The sequence below is a fragment of the Scomber japonicus genome, chromosome 12, assembly GCF_027409825.1.
Source record: "Scomber japonicus isolate fScoJap1 chromosome 12, fScoJap1.pri, whole genome shotgun sequence".
NCBI lineage: Eukaryota > Metazoa > Chordata > Actinopteri > Scombriformes > Scombridae > Scomber > Scomber japonicus.
The window spans coordinates 18472772-18487126 of record NC_070589.1 but is presented as its reverse complement, the minus strand read 5'-3'; the positions used below and the strand labels follow the sequence as shown (position 1 = coordinate 18487126).

Below are 14355 nucleotides of genomic sequence, written 5' to 3'. Positions count from 1 at the left end.
ATAACAAACAATACACCTGGGGCAGACCTCAGATGTGTTGGTATCTGTGTAATGACTGTATAAAACATTAATCTTACTTTTACACTGTCAGTTCAGGTACACAGAAGGGGCATGTTCACCCACAAACCAAACAAAAAAACAATCAATGTCAGTCAAAAACAAAACTTACTAATAATTATGAAAGGCCTGGTGGCTTATCATGATGCTCTTACAGACTCTACAGAGTCTTTAGCTAGATCAGAGTCAGATAGGATGGAAAAACATCTTCTTCTGTGTCTAATATCTATGTCTATTTATTTAGATGAAGGTAAGGCATGAGGAATCACAACAAAGGTAGTCTATGCTGGAACATGTACATACATCCGTCTACATGTATCCCTGCAACATTAAAGGCATACTTCTTTCAAATAAGCTGAGTCCAAAATAAGTAGCATTCTCCCCTCAAGGGAAAAACTGACAGACTGAAACACAAAGAGCTTTAAAAAAGGTGAACATGAAACCAATTCCAAACATCAAAGGGTGGGTTCAGTTCTCAAACACAGAGACCATTTTATCAAATACTAAACTTTTCTCTAAAGTTTTAATAGGACAATAGTAAGGCAGAACTGTTTTTAATTACATTGCTGTTCATTCCATTTTGGCACTGCCGTTATTTACAGCTATCACTGATGTGATTCATACCACATGCCTTATAGACTTTGCTAACCTGAAAATAACCCAATAACACATTCATCCCTTTAAATAAATGGGTTTCTAGCATTTGATAAGTTTAAGCAAAAGTAAACTTACGAATGCATTGAGGATAGTAATAGTATCCATCAGCGCAGCGATCACAGTTGTCTCCAGAGAATTGTGGTTTGCAGATGCACCTTCCAGATCCCATTTCACAGTTAGCTGTAGTCCTTTCATCACATCTGCAGGCTGATGGGTTCACATGTGTATATTCAAGAAGTAAAAGTGTATTAAGAGTGCTAGCAGCAAAATTAACTTTAAGTATTAAAGTAAAAGTACTTTCTTCTGAATGGTATAGTGTTATTATCATATTATTATATATGACATCATTATATTATTAATACTGATGCATCAGTGTGTAAGCACCATGTTACTGTTGTAGCTGCTGGAGGTGGAGCTAGTTTGAACTACTTTATATACAGTTAGTTAGTTTAGTTGTGGTTCCCAACCTAGGAGTCAGACCTCTACAAGGGGTCACTAGATAAATCAGAGGGGTTTTGCAATGATTAATGGGAGAGAAGATATAAAAAGTATCTCATGCAGTACTTAAGTAAATGTCCTTAGTTACCTAACACCACTGGACATAAATTACCATCAACAGAGCATAGAATTATTGACAGTCTAATAAAAAGTCATTTCCTGTGCATAACATGAAATCTCAGTTAAAAGTACAGAAACTGTTTCACCATCCACTGTCTCAAAATGTGAGATCTGACAAGCAAATAATGATTACCAAACCTTAACTTACTTAGTTTTGCTTAAATGAACACCTTCCGTTGTTAAGCTCACTTAATTGAGTTTGTGGATTTTATAGTTTACTTTTCAAAGCGCTCAGGGCAACCAGTTTAATTCTAATGTCCAAACACAACTGGCAGCTATTTATACAGCAGGGAACAGCCATAGACCATTAAAAAGTAATGTAAACAAGAGGGGAGCCCAGTTTAGTAAAAGACAAGCTCTGGTGCCAGTGGTGCTTGAGCAATGGTGCCATTTGTGTCTGTCTCTGTCAGAGTATGGTATATAAAGCTGTTTTGACTTCACTTGTTAGTCATACATACTGTAGGTCAAACACCTACATAGAGAGACAATATTTCATTCACAAACTATCAACTTCCACAAGACAGCAAAAACCCAAATTAACACATTCATACATTTTCAAAACTTGATTAAAGAAGTCATAAGCAGTAAATAGTTTTGAACTGATATCCAAAGGACATTTTGCCACAGATGTTACCAAATTATGCTGGTTACAGCTATTGGGACTATGCATGTTGTCTTTATTTCCCCCAATAATTACTAAGCCATTCATGCTTGTGCAACATCTATTCAACATTCAACAACGTTTGCTAAGATGTCTCACTACATTTCTCTACACTTGCTGTCTCAACAGGCATTTTATTTTGTATTTATGTTTATATTTCTTTTTCTATGTCATGTGATACAATGATCATTTCGATCCACATATAATCCTGTATAGAATAAGGAAAAATACCACACACACATACAGAGGGTAGCCATAATTCCCAAGTGTAAGACTAGTGAATATAAGCCTGCATCTGCAGCCAAAATTTCCACCAACGTTCTGAATGACTCGGATAATTAAAACCATTTTGATAATTAAATTAAATAATTAAGTACTTGTCATTTAAAAAATGTGCATTTCAGCGAAAAAGAAAAAACAGAAAACATGACTCACGTATGCATCCAATGGGAGACGCAGGAGGTATTCCATAAGGTCTGTAGAAGCCTTCAATGCATTTCTCACAGTTAACTCCAGCAGTGTTGTGCTAAAGAAGAAAACAAAACTAATGTGTTAGCCATAACTCACAAATGAATCAACAGAACAATAGTCGTCTAAAAGCATGTTATTAGACAAGCCTTATGTTCTCTCTACAGTAGAAACCTCTTGCTGCAGATGGATGCATTTTGTAAGTACTTTGACATACTCTCTGAATCTGTATCATATTCCAGAAAGATATTGTGTGAACATTACACTCAATAGAACTTTACTTTAATTAAAGAAAATAAAATGTATTCTTGGATTGGTGAGAGAAAAGTGTGTGAAGATTACAGAAATGTTTGTGGCCTTACAATCCTGTCTGCACATGAAATGCTCTATAGAGGAAGGCTCCATAAAGATATACACTCAAGGAATTTTTCTTCATTTTTATACCCCCCCTTCCTATCCTACATCCACAGAGGAATCAGTTTAGACTTGATATGCACTTCATACCTGGCAGTTTATGCACACTCCTCCTCCGTCGTACCTGCCGAAGGTGTCTAAACTTGCTCCACTCTTTTCCACCTCTGGGTCATAATAACAGTCAAAGGCATGGGAGAAACACTGGCAGGCTAAGAAGGAAACCCCCGACACACACACACAGACACACACATACAATTATTCTATATGCCTCAGCAAATTACCAGCGTCTTTCATGTATGTATTTAAGCACCTTAAGCTACTCATTCTCCAAAACCAAGTGATATGTCTAGTTGTTAAGTATTAAGAGAAACTATAAAATCCAAACTAAACAAGACCCCATATCCTCTTCCTGTATACCACCCCAGTGTCACATTAATGTTTATGAATGGTTAGAGGGCATTTCCACAACATAAGTACACTGATTGGATTACAAGTCTTCTTCATATTGCTTTCTCTGCTTTTGTGGCTGCTACAAGGTCATATTTCATGGAGGGAAAATCTTGTCAACTTTCCAAAGCAATTAGATTCCAGCTGACACAGGCTCTGCTGGCTGACTGGATGGCTCGCTGATAAACTGGAATGGGGGGATTGGGGGGACAGTGGGGTGCTGATTAGTTGGCTGACTAGTTGGCTATGCAGACAAAAGCGGTTATCCTGGAGCTAGTTGTGCACTGTCCTGTTCATCACACATACCATATGAGGAATGTCCTCTCAACTCTTCACTGAGACTCTCTACAATACCATATCAGGGCATCTACAAGCAGGTTTAAAAATCAGAGGCAAGAGCACATTTCAGTCCTCCTTTGGGGTCGTAATTCAAGGAGCTAGCAGCGTGGGTAGTAGTCAGAGGAAGCATTGTACACTTACGCTGACACTCATTGGGGCTGTCAAAAGTTGCAGCACGCCATGGCTTTTGGTTAAAGCCCGGGCAGCAGTGGTCACATGAGTCACCACAAGTGTTGTGTTGGCACTCACAATGACGTCTGAAGAAAGAAAATGAAACACCTGGATTTAATGACAAAAAAAAGCTCTAAACACAGCACTGACATATTATCCCCTTATAAAGTTGTGGTCTGGAGTTGTGCTCCAGTACTATGTTCACTCTCCTTTTTAACTCTGTTTTTATTTCCACTAACTCCTGATAGTAATGTCTGTTTCTTTAGCTGCTTTGTGCCAAGCACGTAGCATATCATAACTTTTTCACTGAAAACAGCTACTTATGCCACCTAGAAGAGTCAATGGGAACATTCACTTAAAATGGGCAATTCACTATAAAACATACACAATACAAGAATCCTATATTGTTTTGTTGTTTATCTGTTCAGAATACAGAGGGCTACTGTGGTTCAAAGCAGCACTTTATCACATCATCTTTTTCTTTTACCATCCATTTACAGCATCACAGTAAGTAATCAGAGTAACTAAAAGAAGCTGCTGTCCTTTACAATGGTGATGTCAATGAGGTAATTGTCCTTCCTCAGATCAACACTCAAATCTCTACATTTGGCAGCATCTCTGTGTTCATTAAATCATCTCACGACACCAGTTATACAAAGTGGAACTTTTACAAAATGCCTATGTAACCCTGCTAATGAATAAACACGTGAGATGGATTTACTGTTTGAAGTTATTCTTCAAAGTTAAATTGAAATTAAAAGGTTGTAATGAACAAGTGATGAAAAATGCCTCAACCAGGAGTTTACACACAAATGTATTGAAACCAATATTCATAGCACTGCTGAAGATGAAGAGCATTACTAACCTGTTTGGGTTGTCATGGTTACCACCACACACCTGTGCATGGCCATGACAAACGCAGCGTCCGCCAACACTGATGTCTTTGATACTATAGTAATACTGTCAACAAATAATTAAAAAATGTTACCACCAGCAGCAATACAAGGTAATTAGTGGTGTTATCAGCAACTCATTATGCTGACCATTATCTGGCTTGGCCTGGCAACAGAGGTGAGTCACACATGTTGTAAATAACAAACTATGAGCTAAATGAGCTAAGGGTAGTTTTATGGAGTGATATGCATGATAAACATTGATAAGAATCCACAGCTGACATCCATGACTCATTCATACTTACTGTGTTAAATAAATGATTACTGCACATACATGTTGAGGATACATTTCTGGAAATGCATCTACAAGAGATTAATTTTACAATACAATCTCAACAGTTTCACTACAGTTATGTTCAAGAATATCTTTAGCCAATACTGCAAAAAAATCTGCAAAACACAGGTTTTTTACTGAAGTGCCATGTTAGTGCCATACCCCACACCTGCAGCCTGTGGAAGCTTTCCAAACCATCTTGGCTGTCTCTACCAAGGGAATTATCATAATGACTGGACAGACAGATCTGGCATTATGCCTCGAAAAGGATAAATGTGCGAGCAGGGAGTTTGTTTGTGTCAGCAATAAGGAAGCCGGTGCAGATCTGTAAATTTGGCTTGCCCAAATGGGAGGCAAGAGTCTGCCAGCATGGCACCTCAGTGCGAGGTTGTACAGTTTATGGCTCACCCTGCGTGTGACGGTGGGGTCTCTCTGAGCCTTAGAGATGAGGTGGCCCAGCAGGGTGTTTGTGCGGAGAAAGTGCAGGCGGATGTTTGTGGCCTTTGTAAAGTCTCGCAGCACCGGCGAGTAGGTGAAGTTTTTGGAACCTGGCCTTCCGTTGACCAGAGACACCACAACCTACACAGCACAGCATTCATTTCACACAGATTCATTTTTGATACCGAAGAGAACGTAACATTTATGATTTGATTTAACTACTTGACATGATATTCTACCTCTCCATTCTCCAAGGGGACTACCCGAGAGTATTCTGTGGTGCAGAGCTGGTCATCATCATTTACTGCACGAGCATTGGGATTCTTTCCAAACCTTTGAAGGCACTCATGCTTTGAATCTGCCAAAACATTAAAGAAAAGACTTTTAATCTGTCAATTAAATGAAACATTGCCAAATGTTGTGTTCAGGTGCTAGAGTCAAAGTTAGCTGCCAAGTTGCCTCATATTTATAAATCATGTTGTGTGATGTCAAACAAATTAATGTAGGTTTATATAAGAATAAGTGAAATATGTAAAATGTGAAATTTCCTTTATCAAAATTGGTGTTTTGCTTTCAAAAGTAAACTTAAAGCTAAATCAGTGAATCATGAAGAGTCTGTTCTGAGCATTGTATGACCCTGAAAGAACATGAGCTTGGATCAAGCAAAGTCGATAGCAATGAGAAACTCTGAGATTGCAAATCCGATGAGTCACAGTGTGTTTCCTGGCAATCTGTGTGCACAGGTGCCTCCTAGATATTAGAAATTGTGACTCACATACCAACTCAGCGAATCTAGAATATGTATTTAGGCATGTAGTTTGGAGTCACTTGGACAAGTTGTGGCATTATAGCCCTTGTAATTAAGTCTTATATTGATTGCAAGTAACCACCTGCCACTTTCTATACAAAATACAAGTTTTTAATCATAATATTTATCCTGGAATTTATTCATTTTAGAATGATGTTCTAACCGGCTTGTAAATATTACTGTCATGCAACTCTACAGCAGATGGTGATGATGCCAAGTGACAATGATTAGTGTCCAAAATCTGCATTTGCTACTCACTATTAAGTCAACTATTTAGTGTCTATTATATAGATGTAGAGTATGTGGGTTGTATGTATTATGCAGTAGTGAATGAGTGAATAAGGGAGTCATTTCAGACACAGACCACTTGTCAAAGAGTGTGATGACTTTAACAATCTGGATTTGGGGACCTTGATAATCCCCCAAATCTGTGTTTTTGTGTTTTTTACTGTATTTTGTTAACAATTTGTTGCTAATGTAGTGTTTTTGTACTGCACTTTTAGAGATCAGAGTTAAACAGTTGACAATAGAGATTAGTGGCATTTACTTATAAGAATATGAACATAAGAGATTTACTCCAAAGCTCACCAACATGCATTTCAGATTTACTTACAAGCTGTACTTACAAACCATAATCTGACCATCAAATCCAATGGGGAATATAATTATAATGATTCAACATTTCAGTCATAAAACAAGTAATTAGATTTTTTGAATACCATGAATACAAATCCAGGATAGAACTTACGTGCAAAGTACTGCCAGGGGGTGTAGGTTCTCCCGTTGTCTACAGATCGCTCCAGCACCCACAGGTCAGGACGAGGTGAATTAGCAAACTTGATGAGGATGTACGCAACATGGAAGAGCTAAAAACCAGAACACAAAGAGCAGGCTAAACAAAAGGCAGCCACTGTACAGAGCGGATTTTGGAAAAATGTTGTTTCCTGTGCTGTGCTTGCTCTATCGAGTAAGGGCTAAGTCTTGGCCAGCCACTCTGACAATACTCTTATTTCCTTTGTTGTAAAAGCCACAAGGCCGCCTTGGTGGTTGTATCACCAGAGAATTTGAGTCAATCAAGATCAAGACTTCCTATTTTGAGCTTCTTTTTCATTCTTGTAGCTTTACTTCAATAGTGTTTGTGTGGCCATACAGTAAAGCACAAACAATTCACCAACATTTGTCATCAGAAAGTCAATAAAAGTGGTGCAGGTGCAGCCAGGCTAGTGAAAAGACATCAGCTAAGCCCACATGATCAACATCTGTTCTCTGAGCTCTCTATCTCTATTTCCCATCAGAACCATACAAGGCCAGACAAATATGTCAGTGATTGTTTCTGCCAACACTGAGCTTTTTTGTCAGGCTCGTGACGCTCAGTGCAGTGCATTTTCTTTGCAGTTCATCTATATTATCATCAAGCCCTAAAAGCGGGTGACTTCAGCTTGATTGAACATTGCACAATGGAAAGGTAATTTGTGATAATGAAAGCTGTCTTTGTTACAGCCTGACATGGACTTGGCATGGTTTGAAATTCAAACCCTGTGACACCAACGTTCACGTGACACCTGCTGTGTCAATAAAATGCCTTAACCACACCTGAGTTTATATCAATTCTGGCAGGGATCCTAAAGCAACATTTAGCATGTTTCAAAAACAGGGTCCTGTAGGCATATTTGCCAAACTTGCTAAATGGAACCTACACTCAGGATTGAAGTGATGAATGAAAACTCAACCTAGAATAGTGTGCTCTTTAAATACAAGACATTTCTATAGACTGTCTCTCTTTGAGAAGGATGAAGACAGGCCCGCACTCGTCCAGCATCCCTCAGCACCTTGATGAAAACCCCAGTGGGCATTTGAAACATTCAGGTGTCTGTCTCTCCTTGCATGAGGCAGGCAGCTATGCTAACATATCAAAGCAAAGTAAAGCACAGCAGAGTGTCTGCTGTGGAGCCATGGACTGTGTCAAGAAGGATCCACAATTATCTTGATGGATTCCTGCTCCCAACCCTGAGAAGTAATAGCCTCAAGTTGAAGTAGTTCTTGGGCTGATGGATTGTGGGAAAGTTCAGAGGGCACCTGGAGAATAGTCTGGCCTTCTTTAAATGTTAACAATAACTTACAACAAACAATACAATCATTTGGATGCCAACCAGGAATAGTCTATTTGACAGTCCTTTAATCACTGCTGTCGTTGAGCAAATCAGTCAAAAATCAAATAGCTTCGGAAGCCTCTGTCTGACCTCACTTTGAATTGGGTGTTTCTTGAAATTAATCAGGGAACGCTTCCACCCACATGTAACAGGATGCGCAAAGAACAAAAAAAAAGAATGGCATAGCCAAACAAGATGTGTGCTGTCATCCTGCTAAAAACAGAAGCATAGCTTTGCAGACAAGCTGAGCTGCCTACTATCAATATGTTGGTTCTGCTGAGGACTAGGAGGAAATTTAGTTCACACGGGCTATGATGACGTTAAAGGAAGGCCGGGGGAAGGGAGGCAGGTGGGTGGGGGATTGGAGGGGTAGGGTAAAAAGGGTAGGGGTGGCCAGAGACGTGCTGGCTGGCATGCAGACTCATCTCAGATTCCAAACATAGCGCCACATTCCCCTTCCCTCCTAATGCCCCCAAAGCAGAACGTGCCACTGCTTTCAGGAACCTGTCACTGACAGCAATGCACAGCAGTGAAAATCTTCTTCATCACTTGTCATGGATACAGAAGAATTGTTTCTGTCCTGGTTCTGGTACATTAGTTGGCCTGTTGTTCAGTGTGTTGTCAAATGTTAAAGATAATTCCAACAGCCTCAGTAGTAATATTATATTCTACTAATATTCTGTACTTATTCTTTCTTTTTGCAAAGAGTTTAAAGTCATAATGAAAGCAACACATTTTTTAACTTAATTCTCATCTAGCCTAAATGTGGCAATGATTTTAACAGTGGTATCTCATACCCATGCCAGTAACGGAGTGGTGGGAGGAAGAATGCTCTGGAAAAAAAACCCAGTCAGAAGCAGACAGCATGATCTTGGAAGATGGGGCCTGTCCTGGCATAGCTTTGCTTAATTTCAGGCCTGTCTCTCCAGTTCTGTCCTGCCAGTCTAAACACACACTCTTAAAATATGTCCAGTACCTACATATTGTTTGAAGGGAGCATGAAATATCATGATGGCATGCTAAGCACACCAGCACAGGATTCCAGTGGTGTACTAAGACATGAAACAGATTGACAAGCTTGTGGCAAAAACACTTGGAAAGCAAAACCATCCTCTGCCCCTCCCTGCTTCTGCAGCCATAGGCTTTAGACAAGTGCCAGGAGGTTTATTGTAGGAGGCTGTGGGTGGGTGTCAGAAAGGTCAGGGGTTGAGGTGTGACAGGTATGGACTGTTTGATACCTACTCTTTCTGCCTTCTACCCCCATCTCAAATTCCAGACCTTGCCCCCCTACAATAGTGGTACATATACAAGGTATAAAGTTTCCAGACATCCTGTGACCTTCTAATTAACACAACAGCACACCGAGTCCCTCATGACCAAACACCATTTTAACAACAGTATATTAACATTTTCCCTTCCTCAGTACACTTGCAGCAATGTGTAAATGCATTTTGACAAACATACACAGTAACATTATTCCTAAATTCATTGACCCTGATATGTCTTGTCATGTGTGTATTATTACGTCTTGATTATTGACCCCTGGTGGTTCAGTTTGTGTGTGTGTGAGAGACAGCTCAAGGGTGATAAATGCACACCCTTGAGTGAGAACTGCAGAAGCCCTGCTGCCTCACACAGGGTTTTTGCTCCCTAGCTTCACACATGCCTGAACTTCAGGTAACAGAGCAGGGGAGGAGCGGTTCACACTACCAAAGAAAACAATTATATTAAAAGAAGTGTGATTGCGTGACCCTTTGCCAGTTATTCTCCTTGCTGTGCCTGCCACGTGGATCTCTTCAATCATAATCTCTTTGTGTTGATGAAATGGAGTGTAATGTAAAATGGCCTGAGTAGGATTTTCTCTCTGGACTTTCTCTTACAAAGTGTGGTGGCTGTGGTATATGTGAAACTATATCCAATATCTTGGATCTAATCTTATCTACAGTAATGTAATGCGAACCAGGCATGAGATGTAAGCTGGTAATGTAACATGCATAAGTACATTTTCAGCAAGTGCAGTCAAGAAGCAGATATTGCATCTCCTAATCCTGAATTCCAACCAGAGGGCACCACAGAGCCAAGAGGACCAGTGAAATTACAATCCTGACATATATAAGCCATCTGAGTGAGCTCCTGAGAGTCTGATGTTAGATCAGAAGAATGCAATACAAAGGAGAGGAGGCATCACCTTCTGTTAGAGTGGATCATCCCTGCCAGACAGAACACAAGGCAGCCCGGGGGGGGGAGGCAGTTGCCCTCCAGTTTTGTAACAATGCAATGTACAACTGTTTGTCTGTGTGCAACAGGTGGAGGGTGGAAGGGGAGTGGGGTAGTCTAGTGTATTTTTCTCTATCTCCATGGCAAAATTAGTGCTACAGCAACCAAAGAGCACTTTGCTAAAAGAGAACTGTAACAGAAAACATACAGTATATACCCTACAAGTTTCTACTTGTTAGCAATTTTCTCATTGTCAAAACCTGAGGTGCAGTTACTAATACAAAAATGTCAGAGCACTTTTCTGAATTGACTACTACATGTTTGACTATTAATGAGGCGTCATTATCAAATTTAGCTATAAGATGTGAGCATTCAGCACCAGTGTGTTTAGATTTTAACATTATTTACAAAGATGCCAATGAATTGATAAAGGATGGTATACTAACATTTCAGTACAATATGTGTAATATTGCAGTATTTTTCTCACATATATCAGTGACCTCAAATGAAAGCAGACTGATGCATACTACTGTTCATGAAACAGCCCTATCAAACAGGTCTAGGAAAACTTCTGGTCTCTAACACATGCCATTGCGTCAGTGCCTGCGTCAGAAGACTTGTGACCTTGGCGCATAGGTAGTCGAGTGGTTAGAGCGCATGCCATATACGCAGCTGACTGCGGTTCGAATCCCGATCGGAGGTCCTTTGCAGCATGTCACACCCCCCTCTCTCTCCCATGTTTCCTGTCAGTACTGATAAATAAAGCCGTCTATGCCAACAAAATTTAAAAAAAGAAGACTTGTGACCAATGGTTAGCATTTCCATGTAGGAATTAGCGACAAAGGCCTTGAAAAGGTGAACAGATCCCACTTTAAATCCTGCAAGCTTTCCACATCGGCACTTCAGATCAAGAAAGAACAGCAGTCCAACAGTCACCCGGCCAGAGTGCTACAGCTAACTAGCACAAGGTGGCTGTTGGTGGAGTAGTAAATATCTGCTGGTTTGGCTTGGTGCCCCAGGCAGCTGAGCTAAATACAGGCACTTACATCATTTCTATCGTCACCACGGCAATAGGGACATGTTTAACAGTCGATCTTGTCTCTGGGGTCACACTGAACCAGCTGCACTGTATGATCAAATCTTTATTACCAGTCGTACTCTATATGTACAGCAGGATAAACTTAATGTTTAACAACAATGTACTCCATTCTTGGTCTTTTTGATTTACATATACATCTCATTTAGGATTACAGCCTCTACATGTTTTATAATATACATATTTGGAAGGATGCAGTGCAGCCATGCATAATGAATCTGTCTCCACAAGATCATGCTTGCATGCAGCATCATGTGTGGTTATAGCTGAATGTCTATTCAGCAAGAGATGTCAAGGGAAAGTGGAATGTCTTCAGCATAAGACTTGAGTGTTTGTGTGTGAGTGTTTTCTGTTTAAGTACTTTCTCACCACCACATTACGCCACCATCTCACTTTCTATCCATTTATGCAGTAAAAAGAGTAGGGCAGGTCACTTTCAGTGAGGCTTAAAAAGAAGCAAACCTTTGTGGGAGTCTGAGAGTGCAGAGGGGATGTCACACAATGCTGCCTGGAAGGGTTCTTACACAAAAGGGGGCGACGGCTGCAAATAAAACATTCAAATCAACTCCAGTGGGAGGTGCACCCCTAAGAGAGGGGATTAGGTTCCAGGGGAATGTCTCTCAAATTTAGTTCTTGGAAGATTTGTCTCTTGACGATTGCAGATCTGTGAGCAGAGCCAAAGCCATTACACTAACCTGAACCAGATCATTCCCATCTTCCAACTTTCTCAGTCAAGTCTTGCCTGTATTATGATTCTACATAGTGAAAAGCAAGTATAAGCAACATCATCATCTGTTCAGCAAACAACTTCTAAATCACGGATAAACAACAAGATGCTCTATATTCGGAGTCCCTTCAAAGCCACGAAGCCACCATACAAAGCTCCGTCATCAACACACCTGTCACCAACAGAAACAATCAACAGCCAACTTCACATGTAAATGCCAGTAAGTCCCTTGGACATCAATCCAAACACAAATCAAAAAACTTAATTTAAACCACAAATGTCTGATGTTCATTCAGCACCTGACACCCACCAATCAGAGGCACCTCAGTCTGATCAACTGGGAGAGAGACAGCAGTAAGCCCTGGTATGTTTGCCTCACATGGTCTACTCTGGGCTCACTCAGGCAGATAAGCACATGTGGTCAGGGCTCCTAAAATACATTCCCCAGAAAAAAGGAGTGACTGGCAGTCTGATACGTGGTGTAAATGTTTACCAGAACAATGGCTTGCCTACTGTGTCCTTTAAATAGTTTAACAAGGGCAAAAGTTCCAGGAAAATAGCCAGTATTTTGGTGGAGATACCATGGGATGCACAAGGAATGCTTTACTTGTTCTGGACCACACACACACACATACAAACACACACACACACACACACACACACACACACACACACACACACACACACACACACACACACACACACACACACACACACACAAAATAAATAAATAAATAAAAGAATATACATACAGTCATAGCTCCATGAGGTATCAACATACAATACAGTATAGCCATGTTCACACACTTCAAACCTGTGACCATGAGTCACACTCCATCTTAATTTGTCATACAAAAGTTAAAGATCACCAAGATCATTTCCTGACTGAAGGAAAAGTTTGTCACGGGTCAAGGAGCAAAAGTTGAGAAGCCACAAAAACAGGCAGCAGCTAGTCTGCTTGCAGTGACCTGTATGAGACATGAGACATATGCTAGGGAGATTTATTGAAGTGGTAAGTGATTTATTACCTTGCAAGGCAGCTGGATTCACATTATCATGCGATTACGTGAGAATCCATCTTGTCAGGCATCAAGTTGTGTGCTTCTGTGCAAACAACCGGTGGTTCAGACTGATCAGTGTCCTATGAAGATTCTAACATGATTTCATGATCTTGTGAATCCAGCTGCCTTGCAAGGTAAGACAGTGATAGACCATGATAGACAGATGGTTCATCCAATCACCTGCCAAGTATTTTTTGGCTGTCCTTTTCCAAACTGTCTCCATGAGCGACTTCTCATGTGGCTTTGTGTAACAAACCATCTGACACATCAGAGTGACAAAGACTTGAAAATAGGCTGTTAAATAATGTTGAAAGTTGTATTTCATGCACAGCCCCGGTCTAATTCGTTTGACAAACAATTTAGTTTACTTTTGATCAGATGTTCTAACTTTAAACTAGACAGACCTTGCTTTAAACAATCTCCTTCAATGTACCACCGGAAACAGCTCTGTCAAAAAGGGCCCCTCTCTTTGAACCTCACCATTTTAACATAAACATCTGCTGTGTGCCATTATCTAAAATATCTATGGAGAGCAATATAGATAACAGCAGAACAGCCACCTGTGCAGGTCTTGAAAGAAACCACAAAACCCATTCAGCTGAGCCCAGCCCACATATTTCATTGGCCACAAAATTTAGCCTGTTTATCCAAGTTTTCCGGTTTGTTACACCAAAAGATAGGAAGCTGAAAGTCTGTACTTGCTGGCAAATCAAAAATCTGTCCCCACACATACCAGGCTTTGTCTCATCAAGTCAGTTTTTTTGCTGCTCACACAGACTTGTTTCCCTCACACTGTAGG

At 40.3% G+C, this 14355-nt stretch overlaps 1 protein-coding gene across 1 annotated transcript in view; it reads right to left on the bottom strand.

Moving 5' to 3' along the window:
* Positions 1 to 14355, bottom strand: part of LOC128369650 (laminin subunit alpha-3-like) — a 51967-nt gene that overhangs the window by 35603 nt on the left and 2009 nt on the right. The window contains exons 3-10 of the mRNA XM_053330728.1: positions 7054 to 7171; positions 5737 to 5855; positions 5468 to 5638; positions 4698 to 4792; positions 3803 to 3918; positions 2966 to 3084; positions 2429 to 2519; positions 790 to 921 (exon numbers count right to left, since the gene is read on the bottom strand). Of these exons, the coding sequence (XP_053186703.1) occupies positions 790 to 921; positions 2429 to 2519; positions 2966 to 3084; positions 3803 to 3918; positions 4698 to 4792; positions 5468 to 5638; positions 5737 to 5855; positions 7054 to 7171 (961 nt within the window). The remainder of the gene's footprint in view (positions 1 to 789; positions 922 to 2428; positions 2520 to 2965; positions 3085 to 3802; positions 3919 to 4697; positions 4793 to 5467; positions 5639 to 5736; positions 5856 to 7053; positions 7172 to 14355) is intronic.